This window comes from Poecile atricapillus, chromosome 10, assembly GCF_030490865.1.
Source record: "Poecile atricapillus isolate bPoeAtr1 chromosome 10, bPoeAtr1.hap1, whole genome shotgun sequence".
Taxonomy (NCBI): domain Eukaryota; kingdom Metazoa; phylum Chordata; class Aves; order Passeriformes; family Paridae; genus Poecile; species Poecile atricapillus.
The window spans coordinates 17,247,367-17,268,083 of NC_081258.1; the positions used below are offsets into that span (position 1 = coordinate 17,247,367).

At 41.8% G+C, this 20,717-nt stretch overlaps 2 protein-coding genes and 1 long non-coding RNA gene across 5 annotated transcripts in view; 2 read left to right on the forward strand and 1 right to left on the reverse strand.

Annotated features, from left to right (window-relative positions):
- Positions 1 to 405: 405 nt before the first annotated feature.
- On the forward strand, positions 406 to 17,188 carry BCO1 (beta-carotene oxygenase 1). 3 transcript variants are annotated; one of them, XM_058846106.1, is made up of 12 exons: positions 406 to 514; positions 617 to 771; positions 4,059 to 4,182; positions 5,537 to 5,666; positions 6,892 to 7,039; positions 7,900 to 8,047; positions 8,986 to 9,206; positions 10,073 to 10,330; positions 11,434 to 11,536; positions 12,141 to 12,235; positions 13,715 to 13,826; positions 14,003 to 17,188. In XM_058846106.1, the coding sequence occupies exons 1-12, from the start codon at positions 427 to 429 to the stop codon at positions 14,173 to 14,175; spliced, it is 1,755 nt and encodes a 584-aa protein (XP_058702089.1). In that variant the 5' UTR covers positions 406 to 426; the 3' UTR covers positions 14,176 to 17,188. The 3 variants fall into 3 exon arrangements, with proteins under 3 accessions (XP_058702089.1, XP_058702090.1, XP_058702091.1); XM_058846107.1 differs by lacking the exon at positions 406 to 514 and having other exon boundaries at positions 607 to 771; positions 4,054 to 4,182; positions 14,003 to 17,186; XM_058846108.1 differs by lacking the exon at positions 406 to 514 and having other exon boundaries at positions 611 to 771; positions 14,003 to 17,186.
- Positions 16,132 to 18,519, reverse strand: LOC131582680 (uncharacterized). The gene is made up of 2 exons (XR_009278379.1): positions 18,329 to 18,519; positions 16,132 to 17,904 (listed from the first exon to the last, which is right to left on the reverse strand). It is a non-coding gene; the product is annotated as an uncharacterized LOC131582680 (long non-coding RNA).
- A 24-nt stretch (positions 18,520 to 18,543) lies between these two features.
- Positions 18,544 to 20,717, forward strand: part of GAN (gigaxonin) — a 28,321-nt gene continuing 26,147 nt past the window's right edge. Inside the window, exon 1 of the mRNA XM_058846110.1 lies at positions 18,544 to 18,943. Within this exon, the coding sequence (XP_058702093.1) occupies positions 18,777 to 18,943 (167 nt within the window). The 5' untranslated portion in view covers positions 18,544 to 18,776. The remainder of the gene's footprint in view (positions 18,944 to 20,717) is intronic.

Sequence of the window (20,717 nt, forward strand, 5' to 3'; positions counted from 1 at the left end):
GCCTTAGTTTTAATGAATCCTGCCACATTTTCATAGGTGGATTTGGGTAACATATGGGAGAATATGGTAGAGTGAAAAGATACTCAGTTCAAAGACGTGCCACTCAGTTGACTCTGGAACAGCTTGTACATAAAGAAATACATCAGATGACTATTCAGTGGTGATAATTTGTTAATTTGCAGAACAGCCCAGTTTAAAATCACAGAATGGAAAGAAAAGGATGATCCCTTGCTTTGACATGCTTGTCACTCCCAAAGCACCAAATCCAGAAGAGTGAGCAGAGATTTCTTTTCTTTTCCTCTCCCTACCTGCCAAATGGGACAGGCGTCCTTACCAGTGTCTAACATTTACCTGGAAAGATGCAGGTGACATTTCAGCCACTCCAGCTGTCCCCTGGGTGTTCCTGCCTGCCTCTGCCAGGTTCATATGGAGCAAGCAGAAGAACTGACATATTTACTTCCCCTTCGAGCCACTGAAAGAGTTAATTTTAATACGAATGTGCAAGAATTAGAGTGTATGTGCTAGGGATTAAAGATCAGCTATTATAAATAGTCAATCTATAAGCCACCGGCCACCAGCTCACGCTGCACTTTGACCTTATCTTTATATGTAACAGGGGAGAGCCGCTCTCAGCCCAGAGCGGGGGGGACACCGGCGCCTGCAGGAGCGGCTGGGGCACAGCGCAGGCACCGGGGCTTTCCTCGGAGATGGAAACGCTCTATGGCAGGAATAAGGAAGAGCACCCAGAGCCCGTCAAAGCTGAGGTGCAGGGTAAGTGAAAGAAAACCTGTTGTAAAACGAGCCGCTATTTCGGTGTTTTCCGATCCGTAAAAGCTGCGACTCTTCTTGACCCGAGGCAGCGCTGGAAAGGGAAACTGAGAGAGGCGCGAGGGAATTTTGTTTAAAGGATGGTCTCAGATAATATATGTGACCCTAGCGGGGGACTTTTCTCACTCCATGAGCATTTCTGTGTACTTTTCGAAAGTCTGTTTGAACAGGACTCACTGGAGTTGGTGGTGAGGGAGAGATTTCCTCTCGGACACCCCCTCCCCCATTGCTCTGCTCACACTTTCGGTTTTCTCCTCTCTGTAAGCCTGCCCTGCCCTCCGCTCTCCCGGGGTCCTGCGGAGGGGCTCCCGAACCGGGGCTCCCGAACCGAGGCTCCCAAAGCGGGGCTCCCGAACCGGGGCTCCCGAACCGGGGCTCCCAAAGAGGGGCTCCCAAAGCGGGGCTCCCGAACCGGGGCTCTCAAACCGGGGCTCCCGAACCGGGGCTCCCGAACCGGGGCTCCCAAAGAGGGGCTCCCGAACCAGGGCTCCCAAACCGGGGCTCTCAAACCGGGGCTCCCGAACCGGGGCTCTCAAACCGGGGCTCCCAAAGAGGGGCTCCCGAACCGGGGCTCTCAAACCGGGGCTCCCGAACCGGGGCTCCCGAACCGGGGCTCCCAAAGAGGGGCTCCCGAACCAGGGCTCCCAAACCGGGGCTCTCAAACCGGGGCTCCCGAACCGGGGCTCTCAAACCGGGGCTCCCAAAGAGGGGCTCCCAAAGCGGGGCTCCCGAACCGGGGCTCCCGAACCAGGGCTCCCAAACCGGGGCTCTCAAACCGGGGCTCCCGAACCGGGGCTCCCGAACCGGGGCTCCCAAAGAGGGGCTCCCGAACCGGGGCTCTCAAACCGGGGCTCCCGAACCGGGGCTCTCCACCAGCAGCACTCCTAACCAGCAAAGCTCCGCTACAGGCTGCCACAGCGATAGAAAGAAGCTTTGGAAGACAATCCAGGAGAAGCTGCGGAGTATCCTTCGGCCTGACAGTTTAAAGTGGCTCTCAGGGCTAGGGATGACACTCGACCAACCTATTCTTCTTCCCGATTGCTTTCACTTTACAGAAGACTTTTTCTCCTACAGTACAGGAGAGGTTTGTTGCTGGGAACCCCTACTTAGTAAATCTTGGCCGTGTTGTTTGTGATATGCAGTCCAAGAAATGGTAGGAATCTACCATTCCCAAGTACAAAACTTAAAGAGATTACAAAACTTGCAGGGCTATGTTGCTGTTCAGTGTGGTGGTTGAATTGGAAAAGATTTTGTGTCAAGTCAGACAAAGTGCTTTGTTTTAATGCCTTTGAATTATTTTATGCTTTTATGGGTTGATGCCTTTCAATTTTTTTTTCTCAAGATAACAACTTATTATCAAAACATTTGAAGTTATTTGCAAACAACTTATCAGACCTGAAACTATTCCTTTATTATGGAATGGTTTATTTGAACAAAGACTGCGTATTTCAGAAGGTAAAATTATACCTTCAAAACATTCCTTCATTGCTAAAGAAAACAAAAGACAACCATGACCCGTTAAAATATTTTGGTAGTCCTGAGCTCTGCCAGTATTTTGGCTCCTTGCTACTCAATATGTACACTGTAAATACCTATCACACTTCTAACATCAGCTGCAATTTAACTCATGCTCTCCTACAGCCATGGGATTTTCTGAGACTCCGTGTTACCATAGCTAATAAATGTCCAAATATTTGGGAACTTCACTGTGTCACCAATGTGTCCTCACACATTTCAGAAAAAAATAAGGTCCACATTTTTAAAGCTACATGAGCACTTTTGGATGCTGATTGTGTGAATTTTTAATTCCCACCAAGATTAATTATCTGAAAACCTCACTAGATGACTCTTTGCTCCTTGTTTTTCATACTGAAATTGTGTAGAATTGCACCAGAAATTTCAGAAACTGAATTAAGTCCACAGTGCTTTAAAAGGATCTTTTCCCCAGCAAAATTATCATATATAAAAATATGCTATAGTTATTGCTTTAGAGTTTCTTGTGTCAGAAAGGGAAGTAAGGTTTAGTTTTTCAGGCTATTCTAGAAAATAACAACAACAATAATGATGACCGTGATGAAAGTTCATCCATTGTGTCAACATTTTTTTATGTACCTCATGTATTCCAGAACTGTAACCCTAATGGAATTATGCCCTAATGATGGCTCCTCATCTCTGGAATTGCTCTGAGCCAGGTTGGATGGGATTTTAAGCAACCTTAAAATCTAAATCTTTTAAAATTTAAAATCTTAAAAACCCCATGGCAGGGGTTGGAACGAGTTAATTTTTAAGGTCCATAGGAGGACATTTCTAGCTGTTGTAAAGGGGTTTTAACAAGAAAAGTGTGTCAGCATAATCGTTGTGGGGTCACAAACTAAATGATAAGGAGAAATGTAAGTTCTGAAGAGCTTTTTATGCAATTCCCAATGCAGGAATTGTGTGGAGAAGCCGTATGTGATCCTAAATGTTCCCTCAGGAGTCATATGCACAAAGAAGCAAGTCAAGCTTTTTATTTAATATCTGGTATGCCTTTGTTCATCTCTTTAAACCTATTGACATTCTTTAATTATTATTATTCAATGAGTCAAGTGGTAGGTGATGCTTTTCTTGCAGGGACTTGATGAGGAACATTTGTGATTCAAATCTCAACAGTACTTATACATTTTCAGTAAAATATTCCTATACTTTATTTGTGTACAAAACACTACATTATGACTACTGTCACAAAAACACTTCCCAAATAACACTATATTATGTGGTGTAATCTAATTAATGAAATTTTTAGTGGAATTAATTTAGCCTGAAGTCTAAGCTGATGTGCTGAAAGCCAATGCTAGTCATATAACTTATAAAATATGTTTATTTCTGATAAGCTTGAGTTTTTTATGGCACAAGTAGAAGGGTTTAATTGTATCACTGTAAAATATGAATGCAGGAAGGAAAGGTCCAATTTTATTTACTTCCTGATAACAACAAATTACATTCCATCAATCTCATTTTCTTATAGTAATTTCTGATAGCAATAGTCATGCAGGATGTCACTAGTGCCACATTTTTGAGTAGGGAAAATTTTAGTTAACCCAGACTCCAATATAATTATATGGTGCTGCAAATCTAACACACCTACAGTCTGTCTGACTACATGAAGCCTCAGCTTTTGGGAAAACTGTCTTGGAACATCCTCCTTGCCTAAATGAATAGATACTGGTAACTCCTTTCTGTTTGTAGGGCAGTTGCCCACTTGGTTGCAAGGGACACTGCTCCGAAATGGCCCAGGGATGCACACGATAGGGGACAGCAAGTATAACCACTGGTTTGATGGCCTGGCTCTGCTGCACAGCTTTACATTTAAAAATGGTAAGTTGTTGCACATTGGATTGAAAGGAACTCAACAACCCACACTTTGGTGCCTCACGTTGCTAATTGTGCTCTGAGTTGGGTTGGAGTTGTGGGTTTTGTCTGCAGAGTGGTGTGTGAGGGGGAGCTGCTGGGGGGAGGTCTCCCCACAGAGCCCCTCACACCTCTCCCTTCCCAGCAGCAGCTGGAGCATCTGCAGGGCTGTTTGCAGGGAGATGTTGCATTGTCCTTTCTTCTGCAGTGCCAAATTTCAGTGCTGCTGTCACCCCAGCACAGCACAAACCACAAAACCCAGCTCGGGGTAGGTCACTGCAGGGCAGCCTTCGCCTTCCAGCCGGGGCAAGAAAGCCTCTGCTGTTTGGAGCAGAGCAGCCACAAGTTCTGCAGTGCCCAGAGGCTGTCCTGCTGTAGATGCACAGGCCAGCTTCAGAGAGAACCAGCATTCCCCATCGGGGATTTGGTTGCAGCAGTAACAGCTGCCAGGAGGGAGCTGTGACACTGTGGGAAACTGGGCCACTGTGTCACTTCACATGTGAAACCTCAGTATATTTGACACCCTACAGTCCCTCCTCCTGCTTGTCATCCTTATGGAGGAAAAACAGGCAGCTATCTACCTTAAACAATTACATTTATTTTTTTTCAGTTAAAACATTTTTCACCCATTGAGCTGTTTCACAGTGGGAGACAGGAAGGTTTACACCTGGACTCTTGTGGCAAAAAATATGTATCTATTAAAAAAGTGGGATTTACTCTTGTTATCCTCTAATCCTTGTGTTTACTTTTTCTGTTTTACTTTTGTGTTACCATTTCTGTGATTGGAAGCATTTAATGCTATTGCAGGATCTCTAGCCTATCCAGCTCTACATCCTTAAAAAAATAACCTATGAAGAAATAATCGGTGTCTTTTAAATTGCCAGTATACCTTACTTACCTAAAGCAAACAGAGCTCAGTTCAAGTTCATTAAACCCTTCATCAAACTGATTCCTTCAAGCAGTCTGTTACACTCATAACTAAATTTTTCCAATACAAGAGATTTTTCACCACCCATAAATGGACTGTATAATTAATAATTTTTGCACACATTGTTTTATTTTCTGGAACAGTTTATCCAAAGCCCTTCTTTCCCTCAAAAGTTCCCCAGTATTAGTAGTGCAAATCAGCGAGTCTTGACAAATTGTTACCAATATCAGCAGCCATAAAGCCTTTGAAACAAGGAGTTGAGGACATTGTTGGTTTCATTCCAAATTATTGTTGGCTAAAGGACAGCTGCTTGAGAAACTCTGGCTCTACCTGTGCTAATTTTTTGTTGGTGTAAGTATAAAATGTGATTGAGACCTGTTTGTTCTTCCTCAGGTGAAGTTTACTACAGAAGTAAATATCTCCGAAGTGACACGTACAACTGCAACATAGAAGCAAACAGAATAGTGGTGTCTGAGTTTGGGACTATGGCTTATCCAGATCCATGCAAAAACATATTCGCCAAGTAATATTCACAATGCTTTTCCCAACAAGATTCTTCTATCTACTTCTCTCTTTAGCACAGATATCTTTCTGTTTACCCTTGACACATATGTGCAAATACAATAGTTGATCTGTAAATTTACAATTGCTGAATATTGAAAAGGCTAAGAGATAGGTACTGCTTATGGATTAGCCTAAGGCAAATATTTAAAATTCATTTATCGCCATTACTTGCTGCTTTATTCAGTAACGCAAGTAGATTGTACAAAAACCAAACATTTTCTTTCTCCAGTGTTAGTGAAATATTTTGATACTCTGTAAGGGGGGAAGCAGCAAGGAAGAAAAAGATTTAGAGATGGGGAGGGTATTAATAAAGTCTATTCAACAAAAAAACACCAAACAAACAGAGAAGCATCAGTAACTACAAAAAAACCAGAAAAACCTTTTGACTAAAGATAGTTTAGCAGAAAGGTGAGGTGTAGGCCATCATATTATCCTTGGTTTTGTAAAATTTGCTTTAGAAATTCACTAACAAGGGTAAATAAGTCACCCTTCTCTCTTTCTTGTCACTGAACTACCTCCAGTGACCTCAAACCTGATATTTGGTAAGGACACATACACAGACAGTTATTGCAAAAGAGCTGGTATGTTGTAAGTTGTTCCCCTGAAATGAGATTTTCTTCCCTCTTCCAATAGCAATAAAGTCTGACATTTTAAGTTCAAAAGGGATATAACAACTTTGTCTCAGCTTCTAGTGACTATGATGAAATCACATACTGATAAAGAAAACTGTCAAGCCTATGTGAAGTTCAATCTTCTTTGAAATCATAATTCTGATACGGAATAAGACTGGGAACAAAAATATTCCATTGAGGAGTATATGAATCCATCTATTTTATGAAGGCACACACTGAAAAACCTGCCAGCATTTAGGTACCAGCATTTCCCAGGACAGGCACAGGAGGGTGTGTAATTAGCCCATCCTGATAAACCAGTGCACGTCCTTGAGCTGACAGCAGGAATGGGCCTGGATGCCCATTTGTGTGTGCAAAACCAGTTACTTGAGTGTCCTTAACCTCAGTCAGGCCAAGGGCATCTCCTCTGCTTTCCCTTTCCAGGGAGCTGCCAGGAGTGGCACAGCAAGGAGAGGCAGCCCCAGGTCTGTGGCATGGCAGGGTCACTTGTGCTCCATGTGGGGGAAAGGCAGCTCCAGCTCCGTGGCTCTAATGCAATTTCCCTCTGAACAGGGCATTCTCCTATCTGTCTCACACCATTCCTGAGTTCACAGACAACTGTCTGATCAACATCATGAAAGCTGGGGATGATTTTTATGCTACTGGCGAGACAAACTTCATCAGGAAAATTAATCCACAGACTCTGGAGACACTGGAGAAGGTACAAACCACCATCTGTCACTCTGGTTCCTTGTCTGCTGATGAATAAATTTCAAACTGACTCATAAAGATCCTTTAACACGTTCAGGATACAAAATACCTTTCTTCTACTGTTGTCTTACTTTTGAAATCATGATAAAGTGAAATAGTGAAGATATCAAAAGATATCCTTTAAAAACTCCTGAGTTCAAATTTAAATCCTGTTTAGTTTGGGAAAAGCTGGGCTTTGAGCAATTTCTCTTGTACATAATCTGAGAAGGTTGCAGGAATAATAGCACAGTTACATGATTATTTTGGATGATTGCCATTATTATGTATCTGTAGTTATAAAATTATTTACATAATTTAAAAATCAGTAGGTCAGTTATATGACTACTTTTCAAGGACCTTATGTAAGATATTATTTAATTATTAAAATGAGAACTTGAGATATTGAAATATATACAAGGGGTTTTTTTCCTAGCCCACACTACAGCTTGAGTACAATTTCCAGACTTTAGATAAAATAGAAGGTTTTTTTCTCCAGCAGATTGCCAGATAGCACTGTTAAATAAAGTGCTTTCAGGGTGAAATGGGAATTTGCAGAATAACTTGCTTGGCTAATCCACCCTGATGTTATGTGATTTCAAGGGAGAGGTGGCTGTAATTCAGATTCTGTAACTTCTTTTAGCCTTGAATAAGGAAATAATTTTAATACCTACACAAATCATTTGGTTTAATTATTTAAATTTCAAAACCATTTGCAAATGGGGTGCCAATGTAAGGCTGTCAGGGCTAAAAATCTGGTGGTTTTGTGGTGTTAACTGAGATCAATTTTCATTCTCTTACACATCTCTCAAATCTTATTGTATCATTTTCCAGGTTGACTACAACAAATATGTAGCTGTAAATTTGGCAACTTCTCACCCACACTATGACAGTGCTGGAAATGTTCTCAACATGGGCACTTCAATAGTTGATAAAGGGAAGACAAAATACCTTCTATTTAAGATTCCTTCCTCTGTACCAGGTAAAATATATCTGTTATTGGTATTTTATAGAAACTTGTTAGCAATTTCTTTTCTTCAAAGGGCAAGGGTGGTGATACAGCTGTTCTAGTAACCAATGATGTTCATTTTCTTAATTTCAACTTATTGTGAACTTCATATTAACTGCTTAGTCTGTCTGGGCATGTGCTGTTACAAAGGCTCTTCTTGAGTGCTGTGTAAACAGGGTGTTTCAGTTGGAAGAACCTTACTTTTAGATGAAGACTCTAAACCAATTTTGTCTATAGGGCAGTGCATATAATTTGAAGTTATAAATTTTAATTTCTTAGTAAATGAAAATTCTCTTGAAATGCTGATACTATGATTATGGGGAAGCATGATAGCAAATAAAACCTAATATAGAGTTAATTCCTCTCTAACCTGGCCAATACTGGCCCTTGCTGAAATGCTGTCCATTATTCACAGAGCAGACCCCTTGCTCTTTTTCTGTCTATTTTTGGTGTGTGTTGTTGAAAATCAGCTTCTATTGTGTTTCCTGTCCCCTCCTGAACAATCAAGAGGCCTCCCAGCTAAGAACAGTTGGCAATTTCTAGCTGGGGCTCAAATTTGGAAACAGCTCCTTAGAAGTTAAAAAATACAGGGGCATTTGAACCCCTTTTTAAAGCTGCTGATTTAATTAAACATATTTCCCCTCCATGCTGGAACTTCTGAAGACAGTAATCAGTGGAATCAAATCCCAAGACAAGGGGGCTATGCCTGAATGGATCCAGCAGTGTGATTTCACTGTGTTGCTTCCTGCATGCAAAGTTCTATGTTAATTATAAAGTTAACACTTTCTTAACAGGAAAATGCAAATAAAACTGAGAGAAACCAGTTCTTCCCTGCCTGGGAGAAATCCAAGCACAAATTTGGAATGAAATTTATTAGAAATATGATTTTAATTTTTATCATTTATCTTCAGAACAAGAAAAGAAGAAATCTTGTTTCAAGCACCTGGAAGTGGTTTGTTCCATCCCTTCTCGCTCTCTGCTCCACCCCAGCTACTACCACAGCTTTGGAATCACAGAGAATTACATTATCTTCATAGAGCAGCCCTTCAGACTGGATATTCTCAAAATGGCAACTGCTTACATCCGAGGTGTGAGCTGGGCTTCCTGCCTTGCCTTTAGTAAGGATGATAAGGTACTTTTCCTGCTGCTGAACAATGGAGTCAGGCAGGCCAGTGACCTCTTCCACACTACTCTGTTTTTCATCTGGTTCATTTATTTCAGTAGTCACTCTTTCTTTTTCAAACCTTGACTTTCACACTGCATGGTTTTTTTAGAAGCTGTATGTTTTAGAATACTATCTCCCATATCCAGAAATTCCTCAATATATTTATTTCTCAATAAACATCTGATGCTGAAGCTCGTGAGAGAGAGGATAGTTTGGCATTGCTAGAAATACTGTGTGCTAGCACAGAAATTCCAATCTGCACTAGCATCCAAGACAGATCCAGTTGCTCCTGGTCCAAACAAAATTCTGTCTGTGGTGGGTGAGATCTGCTCCAGATGCATTGCATGTGCTGGAGAGCCAGACTAGTGGAAAAGTCTGCACTGAACAAAAGAAGAGTGTTTCACTGTGGAAACTGAGGGAAAAAGTGTTTTCTGAGGCTCTTATTTCCACATGCTCTGGGCATAAAAACATGTGACTTGCTGAGGTATAGGGCATCACAGCATCACAGAAACTCTCGACCTAGGCAGATTTATTTCACTTAAAAAGAGAGCAGGGCATCTTCCAGGTTTTTTTGGAAAACTCCAATCCTCAGCCTATACCAAATAGTAATGTGCAACAGTAGAGTCAGCTTGAAGCTGTTCCACACTCATTTTGCTGCTGTGTTTCCTTCAGGTTGGAACCTCTTGTCTCCTAGCAGCAAATCCTGAGTTCTTAATATCTTTTAGCACAAATAGACAGTGATTCAAATGCTGATGGTTACCATTAGAAAACAATTTTCTAAATAACTGTTTTCTGATTCTGAATGGTTTTACATAATGTTTTCTCTCTTTCAGACTTGGTTTCACTTTATAGACAGGAAGACTAAAAAAGAAGTATCCACCAAGTTTTACACCGATGCTCTGGTGTTTTTTCACCATATAAATGCTTATGAAGAGGATGGCCACATAATTTTTGATATTATTGCCTATACAGACAATAGCTTGTATGATATGTTTTATTTAAAAAACCTGGGTAAAGACTTTGAAGAGTGCACCAAACTTACCTCCATACCAACCTGCAAAAGATTTGTGGTTCCTCTGCAGTATGACAAGGTAAAAAGGGAATTAATTTTTAACCTGTTCTTTGATCAGTAATTTAAAATACATCAGTGTGAATAATGGGTGTATTATTAGTTGCCAGCCCTTATGTGCAAATTTCTGATTCTGTGATACCCAGAGTGTGCAGGAGTTTGGGTTTTGTGTGTCCAGTGGGCAGCTGCACATGGTTGTGAGGATCCTGGTTCTGACACCATCCACTCCTGAGAACAGGGTTGTGAAGAACATGTCATTTTCTTCCCAATGAGATTATTTGTTAAATACCATCAAACAATAGAAGCAGATGCACCCACCTGGCTTTTAACTGCAAGGGCATGCATGAGGTTTTGCACAATCTGTTTCTTACACTTCACTGGAAGCCCATGTACAATACACGCATGCGCCCAGCTGGTGCAATGGTTCAATTAAAACTAGAAGATTTCCATTTCAGTGGGATATATAGCAAGAAGAGAAAAGATTTTATCTGTCAGTTTAATTTAAAGCATCACTTTACATCACTGTTTGCAGGGAAGATTTTATACTGCCCAGCAGCTTGGGCAAGTTTCTGCCTGATACCTTTGGAATGGATATTACTTTTTCTTTCTACATCCTAGAACCTTGCTGCTCTGTTCTTGTCTCAGAAACAGCTCTGCAACAAAGGATGTGTTGGATCACACCAGCTGTTCTGCAATCTTAAGAATTCAGCAGTAGGATTTTACAGAGTATATTACACCTATTTTTGCACTTGATTTTTAGCAGGTGCAAAAACCTAACCTTGGTGACTTTCAGTGATAATTTGACATGCTGTTCCTTGAAACCCATCTTCATTTATTAAATTCTCAAATTTATGGTACTTCTGGACCACAGCCATGTGTATCTAAACATTTCTAAGGACTTACTGTGACTAAAAATAATTATTCTATGTTATATTAAAATACTCTGAGTGCAACAAGATTTCTAATGAAAACACCTCAGAATCTAAAATGCCATAAGAAGAATATTCTTGAAGCTTATTTGTTCAATCCCCAAATCATTAATATTAATATCAAACCTGATGAAAAATCTAACTTAGAAGCATATTTTTAGAGATCCATGACTTTTCCAGCATTTGTCTCTTTCAGGATGCTGTACTGGATTCTAATTTAGTCACACTTCCCTCTACTGCAACTGCTGTAAAGGAGAAAGATGGAAACATCTATTGCCAGCCTGAAATACTATGTGAAGGTGAGACACGTACTTTTAATATCTGATGTTACATCAGTTTTGTATTAATACAGGATTCCAAGTCCAATCTTGCAGCTATTAATATGGCTTGCAAATCCACTTGTTAAAAGTGTAATTTTAGTTAAATAAGTCTGTTACAAGTAGTACTTCAAGTTTAGCTACATTTTATAAGATTGCCTTTGAAAGAGGATTTTTAACCTTTTATCTGAGGATAATAACAGGAATATGTAAATACATAATTACCTAAGGTGAAAGTAATTTCTCAGAATGATAGCCTCCAATTCTATCCCAGTTGTTCACGTCATGTATTTATAAAGAAAGAAAAAAAGCCCAAACCAGAAAAAACCTCATAAATTCCAGTCTAATGAATCCCTAAGAATGAAAAATTGTTGCCTTTTGAACTAATAGCCCTGGTTTACTTATGTTAATACCCATCTCCAGATTCTTAGAAATTCAGACATTCCAAGTCTATACAACACCTTTATTATGTAGGTTCAAGGTTTTTTACAGGGCAAACCTTCCTGAAAATTGGTGTTTCTATATAGATGTACTTTTGAGGTTTTCCCTTGTCTTGTTCCTAAGTCTTGAACTTTATTTTATGCAGGGATAGAACTGCCTCGCATCAACTATGACTATAATGGCAAAAAATATAAATATGTCTATGCCACAGAAGTCCAGTGGAGTCCAGTTCCTACAAAGGTATAATTAACATTTACAAAGTTAGTGTTTTCCCATTGGTGGGTCATTCACATGCAAAGAAACATGAAATTCCTAAATTCTCATAAGGATAAGTTCATATTGTACCGTTTCCCTCATAAAGTATTCATAAGCTCAGGATTCTTACTCCAGCTTTATATTTTGTGAAAGTCTTTTGAATAGTTACAGAGACCCTCACTTTTCTGCTAAATTGGGCTGAACTTCCTGTGATGTGCCAGCAACTACAAAGGAGAGAGTAGGAAAAAGAAGTATTATTCACGTGTATATATTTAATATTTTAATATAATATGATGCCAGGAGACAGCCTGAAGTACAAATAGATTAAAAAGAAAAATATTTAGATTTAAATGTACAAGTATTATACAGACAAACTCACTCTTTACAGTTCTTGTTCTGTGACTACAAGGCACCACAAACTGAAGTCACTGTTGGTTCTTGCATAAAATTACCACAACTCATTACAAAATAAAGCTGGATTTCTGCATGATGCAAGAAAATTTATTGCAGCACATCTGACAATAACTCAAACAAATCTGCAGGTTCATGATTTACAGTTTAGATAATCTCTGTTTGACTCAAAGGTAATAAAAAAAGCTGGTAGGGAGATCTTTTTCACATCAGTTGCAGTTTAATGAATGCAAACACAACAACCTAATCCTTAGGTAAAGTCTGTCAGTGAAAGTGCTGTCATCTTGGCTAGGAGAGAGAATTCTTTCTAATTCTCTCAAGTAATTTGAATAGTTTCACTTTTATATAAATGTATTTTTTGGCTAAATATCAAAATGGAAAAGAATAGAACTTCATCTCTATGGGTAGAGAAAAAGCCTTAATGGAATTGAACTGAAAATGCCAGGCATCCCCTCTGGCCATTGGTTTGGCCACTCAGTGGGATGAAAATCCACACTCTGCTCCTTCAGTAAACACCAGTATCTGCCTCACTGGTTTAATCTTTACACATCACTAAGAACATCCTTTCTTCTGGCATATGTACCCTACTGCAATAGAAGGCTGTGAGGAATATGGAAGGAGCAATAAACGGAAAAAGAACTCACAGGATTAGAAAATGGCGAGTTTAAATCCTGTTTTCAGATTTACTACTAAATCTCAGTGAATTAGAACAAGTCTCTTAAATATTCTGTATCTTGGACTCTCTGCAGTGAGGGGTCTTACTTACAGTGAAGGGTTTCTTGTGACCTGTTAACATTCCAGAACTATTAAACACCCATAAATGAAAGGTGCATTTGTAATCTAATGAAATGAAATTAAAAGAACATTGTGTGATTATGCAGCCATAAAATGGGACTCCAAAATTTAACATTTTCCAGGTGTTTTTTCTCGTGATGATACCTGCCTTAACTCTTAGAATTGGTCCCCTCTGCCAGCAATCTGTTCATGTTGCACCTTTGGAAAAAGCCACTGTCAGGGTCTCTGACATTTTTCTTTTTTGTCACAACCATTTAGATTGGAAAATTTAATACCCAGACAAAGGAAATGCTCCACTGGGGACAGGACGACTGCTGGCCATCCGAGCCTGTTTTTGTTCCCAGCCCTGATGCAAAAGAAGAGGATGATGGTAAAATAATGACGATGTTCTGAAAGCTGGGGTTACACGAATTTTGTATTAAATCTTCCAAGTTTCAATATTCTTAGTCAAGAAAGTTGGGTTGATGCTTCCACTTTGAGATGGGGTTATCTTTTCTGCTTAGTGAAACTTTTATATGTTTCTAATTCCTCATTTGTATGTCACAGGGGTTGTTCTGACTTGTGTTGTGAAGACTGATCCAAAGGATCCACCCTTCCTACTTATCTTGGATGCTAAAACATTCACAGAGCTGGGTCGAGCCACAGTAAATGTGGAAATGCATATGGACCTGCATGGAATGTTTATACCACAGCAAGACAAGAAAACTGAAACTGAGTAAAATCTATTTGTTGTATCACACAGATGACATAACCTTCTACTGAATGTGGGATAATATCCTTCAGGAACAGCCTTCTCTTATGATAAGAAATGATATCTTAAGATAAGAATTATAATTATAACCTCCTCAATATCTACATATAATCTCTTAAAAGAGAGAGAAATTACTTTATTACGAATTATTGCTTTCACAGCTGGTATATCACTATTCCAAAATAATAATTATCAATATGAAGTGCTAATGTTGAATACAGCTCGTGGGGCAAGGAATAGGAGACAAAGGTAACAAGAAATGTTTTATTTGAGTAGAACAAAGCTTTCTGAGCAAATGAAGTACTGTAGTCATAGGGTGAGACATGACATGAGTCACACATGCCTGCAGGTCATGTAACTTCCATGGGCTGTTGCAAGACTGCAGCTGACAATGAAAGTTTTCTCCTGCCAGAAAAACTCATGTTAAACTATCTACCATGATGCCAATAATTCATGGCAATTTATTCTCTTGGTGCTTGATTTCTTAAACTCTACCATAACCAAAGTCTTATGCTGAGGTGCTACATTTTTTCTTATCCTGTACCTTACCTCCCCCCACCCCACTTTTCTAATAATTTCATGGTGTATTTTTTGCTTTTATGTTGACAAAACCAAGTAACTTTATTGAAATAGAGTACATGGTTATATGTAGCATTCAATTATACTTTAGTGACATTCAGTCTTAAGCAGTTTGTATTTAAGTCTGTTTTCCTTGGGCAAGATATCTTCCATGGCATTTCATGTAATTAGATGATTACATTGTGTAAAATATAAGAATTGTAGTATTTGCTATTGCCACTAGCTTCTGTTAATAGCAGTATGTATGTGAACGAGGGCAGTGTATTTCTAGCAGAACTCAGACACACATGTGCAGCAAATAGTTTAGGGAAAGAGTGAAAGATCTAATTTAGGCCTCATCTGAACCCCACAGTAGCTGAAACTAGAAGAAGCAGTTATTGCCATAACTAAGCATTTGCCTTATATTTGCTTAGGAGCATCCATGTTCTCACATGTGTTTATCCTTGCCTGTACCAGATGCTTCTTAATGAAAGTGCACAACTCTCACTCACAGTCACAATTAAAAAGCACATTTCAACATAAAGTTCAAGTGCCAAGCACAGTGCGACTGGCTGTATTACAGAAATGGCATTTCTTACCCCCCTGAATATATTCCTGATTTGAGATATTGACTTTTCTTTAAATGAGAGCTTTTTTTCTTTCAGTAGTATTTTCTCATTGTAGATTTCTTTGCTATTGGAGGCATCTTTACTGATGGAGAAAACCAGCTGCACATCCATCCATTCTGGGTGTTCACCTGGTCTGTCTGTATCACCACACAACTCAGGTACCTCGGTACCTCTCACTTTGACACACACATTCCCTCAGTGCTTGTGCTGCTCACAGAGCTTCACAGGAAGGAAACAGGATGAAATTCTTGTCATTTACTACCTCCCCACCACATGAGAATCTGTGTTTGGTGACCTGTTTGTGATTACCTAAGGTGTTTGTGGCAGAGCAGGAACTGAACCAACATCATCCATAGTTCCTGTCTGCTATGTCACAGCCAGACCTCTGTTCCTCTGCTTAAGTCTTTGCACTTTGTTAGGTTATACAGGCTATTTTTAATGTAAAAAAAACCGCCAACACTGTGATCAGATCTAGTTAAAATATGCAGGTTTGGGCATTCAAATGTTTACATGTTCCATAAAATGGAAATAAACACTTCAGTAAGGTGTGTCTGCAGAAATAGTCACTTTTAATGTTTTCAAGGCATATCACCATTAGTATTTGATAGAACTTTATCTTCTAAAGAAAAAAATTAATTCCATTTTTGTAAAGAATATGGAATCACTACTGGAAGAGAAGACTGACTCATGATATTGGCAAAAGACATCAGCTCTGGGGTTGTTTCTTTTCATACGAAAATGTTTGGATTTAACAAATGTCCACAAGTACATTTCTAGAATTACAAGGTGGCAATGAATCTAACGCCTAACCGTTGTTACAGATTTTCTTCTAAGAGTTTGTCTCCAGAATTTCTTCTGTAGTACTCACAGGGTTGTTTTTGGATGATCATGGGTTTGGGTACAAGAGTTTCTTAACTTCTGAGGAGATAATTTTTACAGGTAGAGATGACAGGATAGGGGATGTATTCATCATAAAACAACCTGTAGTCTAAGAAAGCAAATGTGTTATTTACATTCATGCAGAAACAATGCAGAGAACAAATGATAAGAACTTGTCTTGGGTATGATTTTTTAAATGAGATGTGCCATATTCCCTTGGTCAGTACTACACAGGATTTGATTAGCATTAAGTTTATAGTTAACCTAAGGAGAAAAACAGTGATGTAAATCCGCATTTGCTAATCCCAGTATCCTCCTGCAGCAGAGACAATAGGAATAAAGCCATACAGCTAATCACAAATTTGTTCAAGAATGTTTTTAGTGGCTGAAATACCAATCTGATGAAACATTTACCCTGAATATGGTAACACACTATCATTTCCAGGCTGACAGAAGCAAGGGGAAATGCAGATATGCTTTGCCAAGTGGCTGCAAGGCTCATAGGGTTTTTTTGATGTGGTAACATGGCATGTGGTAATGTCATTTGGTTTGCTTCTGACACCCTTCACTGTGGATGAAATCTCAAGGGCCAGAAAGATTTGATTCTTCCTTTGCACCAATTTAAGTCATAAATTAGTCTGACAAAATTTATGGAATTATTATAATGATGGCTTAACACAAATCTAAATGTAGTGGCTACAAATAAAAAATGGTAAAGATACGTATCTTCATTAAAAAAAAAACATAGTTGAGTGAGAGAATCATGCCACGGGTATGCATACATATAATTAATTACTGCACAGATGCTACAAATGGACCTTGATAGAGTGGTTTGGTTTGTTGCTGTTTTGGTTTGGGGGTGTTTTTTGTTTGGTTTTTTTGTTAATCATTTCATTAAATTGAACAAATAACAAGGTATAACGATGAATTTGTTCTCTGGAACTGGATATTATCTGTTACACCTTGTCCCATTGCCCCACATAGGCAGCAGGAGGAAGCAAAACAGTGTTTACAAGGAGGTGTTAAAAACCAGAAATGTGACAATGTTTTCCTCTGTAACAACCTGTGCAGGTGGCAGGGAAATACACCGGTGTCTGTTCAATAACCAGGCCACTCAATGACAGCTTTTGCAATAATTTAAACCACTGCTCCCTTGGGTCTGCAATTACCTGACTATTAATGACAAGCAAAATACATCTTCCCCTGCAGCCAAGGAGCAGTGTGCTCTCTACCTTCATTACCCTCAAAGAGAGCTGAGGATGTGTCCTCTGGATCCTCAACCGACACCTGACATCCTGGATAATTACAGCCAAGCAAGACAAAGTGGCCTTCTAATCTTTGTAAATGGCTATGTACAACAACAAGTGTTGCAGAGCCGCTGGTGTTTCCTGCACACTGCTCTGGGGTTGGGCCTCTGTCCTACTTCCTCTGCTTCTAAAACTCTTGTTCAGAGCTGCACAAGAAACCTGCAGCACGGTGCTCCTCCCTGTGAGCCCTCTCCAGTCAGGGAGCACTTCAGCAAGGGTTCAGCTGTAAAGCCTGGCTCCAACAGGGCTGAGCACACTCTTCACCTGGGTGCAGGGTTTGGACTGCCGGCTGATGTGTGAGGATGTCCCAACTGCAGTCTCCATCTGCAGAACAAACCAGCATTGTGTCCAGCTTGGAAAGAACAAGGCTGCCTTTGTGAAGGCATTATTTTCTCCTCCCTACAGGGTCACTTCCAGATACCCTAATTAATCTTCCAAGTAGGTAATTCTCTTCCTTGTGCCTACACCCCTAACATTCACCTCCAGCTCATGTAAGGGAACACATAAATAAATAAATAATTTTTTAAAGGCCAGTTTTACAGGAGGATCAATTAGATTGGAAAAGACCTCTGTGATCATCGAGTCCAACCTGTGACCAAACACCACCGTGTCACCAAGACCATGGCACCGAGTGCCACTTCCAGGCTTTTAAACATCTCCACGGATGGTGATTTCACCATTTCCCTGGGCAGCCCGTTCCGATGCCTGATCACCCTTCTTGGGAAGAAATTTTCTCCTAATGTCCAACCTAAACCTCCCCTGGCGCAGCTTAGTGCTATTTCCTCTTGTTCTGTCGCTGGTTGCCAGGACAAGAGTCTGACTCTCCCCGCTGCCCCATCCTCCTGCCAGGGACAGCGAGAAGGTCCCCGCTGAGCCTCCTTTTCTCCGGGCTGAGCCCCTCCAGCTCCCTCCTGGTGCTCCAGCCCCTTCCCCAGCTCCGTTCCCTTCTCTGGACCCCCTTTAGTGACATTCCAAAGCCGTGAGGCGACAAAGCCGAGATTCCCGCGGGCCGTCCCCGCCCCGCCCGCGGAGGGGCCGCGGTGCCCGAGGGCCGCCGGGCCGGGCCGCCCCCGCGGGGCGGCGCGGGGAGATGATGCCGGGAGATGATGTCAGCGGCGGGCGGGCGCTCAGCCATGGTGTGAGGGCAGGGACTGAGCCGGCCCGGCCCGGCCCGGCTCGGCGGCGGCAGCAGCACCATGTCGGGCCCGAGCGCCGTGTCGGACCCACAGCACCCGGCGCGGCTGCTGCGGGCGCTCAGCTCCTTCCGGGAGGAGACGCGGTTCTGCGACGCGCACCTGGTGCTGGAGGGCGAGGAGATCCCGGTGCAGAAGAACATCCTGGCGGCCGCCAGCCCCTACATCAGGTACGGCCGGGCCCGCAGCCCCCGGGGGCCGCTCGGAGGGGCCGCGCTCCGGGGAGCGGGGCCCGGGTTATGTAAGGAGCGGGATCCACGGCGTGTGAGGACGAAGGAGTCAGGGAAGGCCGGCGGGGAAGTCTGCGGACCCTGGGTGCGCCTCGGCCCGGAGCTGGCCCGAGCGCTCAGGGAGGGTGTGGAGTGTCCCTCTCCAGAGCCATTCAAACCGCAGCTGGACGCGATCCTGTGTCACCTGCTCCAGGTGACCCTGCCTTGGCAGAGGAACAGGACCGGGTGATCTCCGGAGGTCCCTTCCAACACCAGCTACTCTGTGATTCTGTGGGAGCAGCTGCTGGGCCACCTCCTTCCCTCCTTCCCTCCTTCCCTCCTTCCCTCCTTTCCTCCTTCCCTCCTTCCGTCCTTCCCTCCTTCCCTGCCTCCGGCCGGTGCCGTCGTGTTCTCGGCATCACACCGCTGCTTTTTCCAGCTCTGAGGGGCTGTCACCCACCAGGGGAAAAAATCCCCCCCCAACAACTTTATTGCTGCCAAGAGCCTGATGTGAACAAGTAACCTCGAAAGGATGAGCTGTGAGGATGGTGAGGGAGATGTCCGGCCGAGGGGCAGCATCCCAGGGGCTTTGTGAGGTGCTGGGCTGTGTGTGTCCCTCGGCCGCACCGAGTCAGCACTTCAGCATCATTTTTTTTCTCCTTAATGCCTTTTAGCAAGACAGGGCTCCAGGTGGTGGTCATGGGTTCTGAAGTACATTGGCTTCTAAATTAAGAAATAAAAATACAGGTTTGTCTCCCCATCACTTGTGCCCCCCCCCCCCCCATCCAAGAACATCACTTGGAAATTGCCAGAGGGATAAAGCCTGGCTGTGCCAGGATCGCTGGCAGCTCTTGGCAGGGGTGTCACCAGCATGTGCAGTCAGAACTGTGCCACTTGACAGCGAGTGCTGGGGAGGACGAGCTGCATTAGCACAGTCATGGTTTCCGAGGTGCCTGGGAAACTGCTGCTCCTGGGCTGTGTGTGCAGGGAAACCCAGGTCATGGAAATCCTGCTGACACCGGTTTGACCCCATCACACTCAATGCTGACAAGTCCAGTGACATCAGGTGAAAATAATATACCCTCCGTGAGATGTTATGGTACATATCTGCATGCCAGAGAGGGTAAACAAAACGTACAAGTGGTTAATTTCAAAGGGTTTTTCAGTCCACTCATTTGCAGGTAATAAAGGCATTTGTTTTGTCTTCATGTGTAAAGTAGGGGCAGACCTTCAGTACCATTTAAACACAGGATTAGCATAAATCCGGTAGCAGACTTTTTGTACTGTTTGGACATTTCTTCCAGCTGCTGCTTCCTGTGAAGTTGTCATAAAATCTGCATTTTTTGCTAGGTGAGGATAGGGATTCTTTATGCTACAGTCAGAAAAATGCATCCTACTGCAGTGTCACATCATCTGCTTTTAGGCAATACGGTACTTTGGGTGACCGTTGTTGTACAACTTCAACATTCTCAAGTACAAAAATAAGCTAAAAATAAATAGAATATGAAGCTGGTAAATAACTTTTAAATAGCAGTGATCATGCACAGACTTAAGTAAACAGTTCTCTGCACTGATTGAGCTAGCAGAACTGAGATATGAAATAAAATGCACTGAGAAGGAAAATCATCAAGAATTTGCAAAAAGGACATGGTGGAGCCTGTGTACTACTAATAATTTTTTGTTGCTACTTGTCTTGAGAAGCAGGTTTGGAAGACTGTGGTGAAAGAAATCAAAG

Excerpts from the sequence above, each read along its gene's own strand:
- BCO1 (XM_058846106.1), top strand. The coding sequence starts at position 427 with ATGGAGCAAGCAGAAGAACTGACATATTTACTTCCCCTTCGAGCCACT. Across the intron at positions 4,183-5,536 it reads CAGCTTTACATTTAAAAATG|GTGAAGTTTACTACAGAAGT; the intron begins GTAAGTTGTTGC and ends GTTCTTCCTCAG. Across the intron at positions 11,537-12,140 it reads GCCTGAAATACTATGTGAAG|GGATAGAACTGCCTCGCATC; the intron begins GTGAGACACGTA and ends TATTTTATGCAG.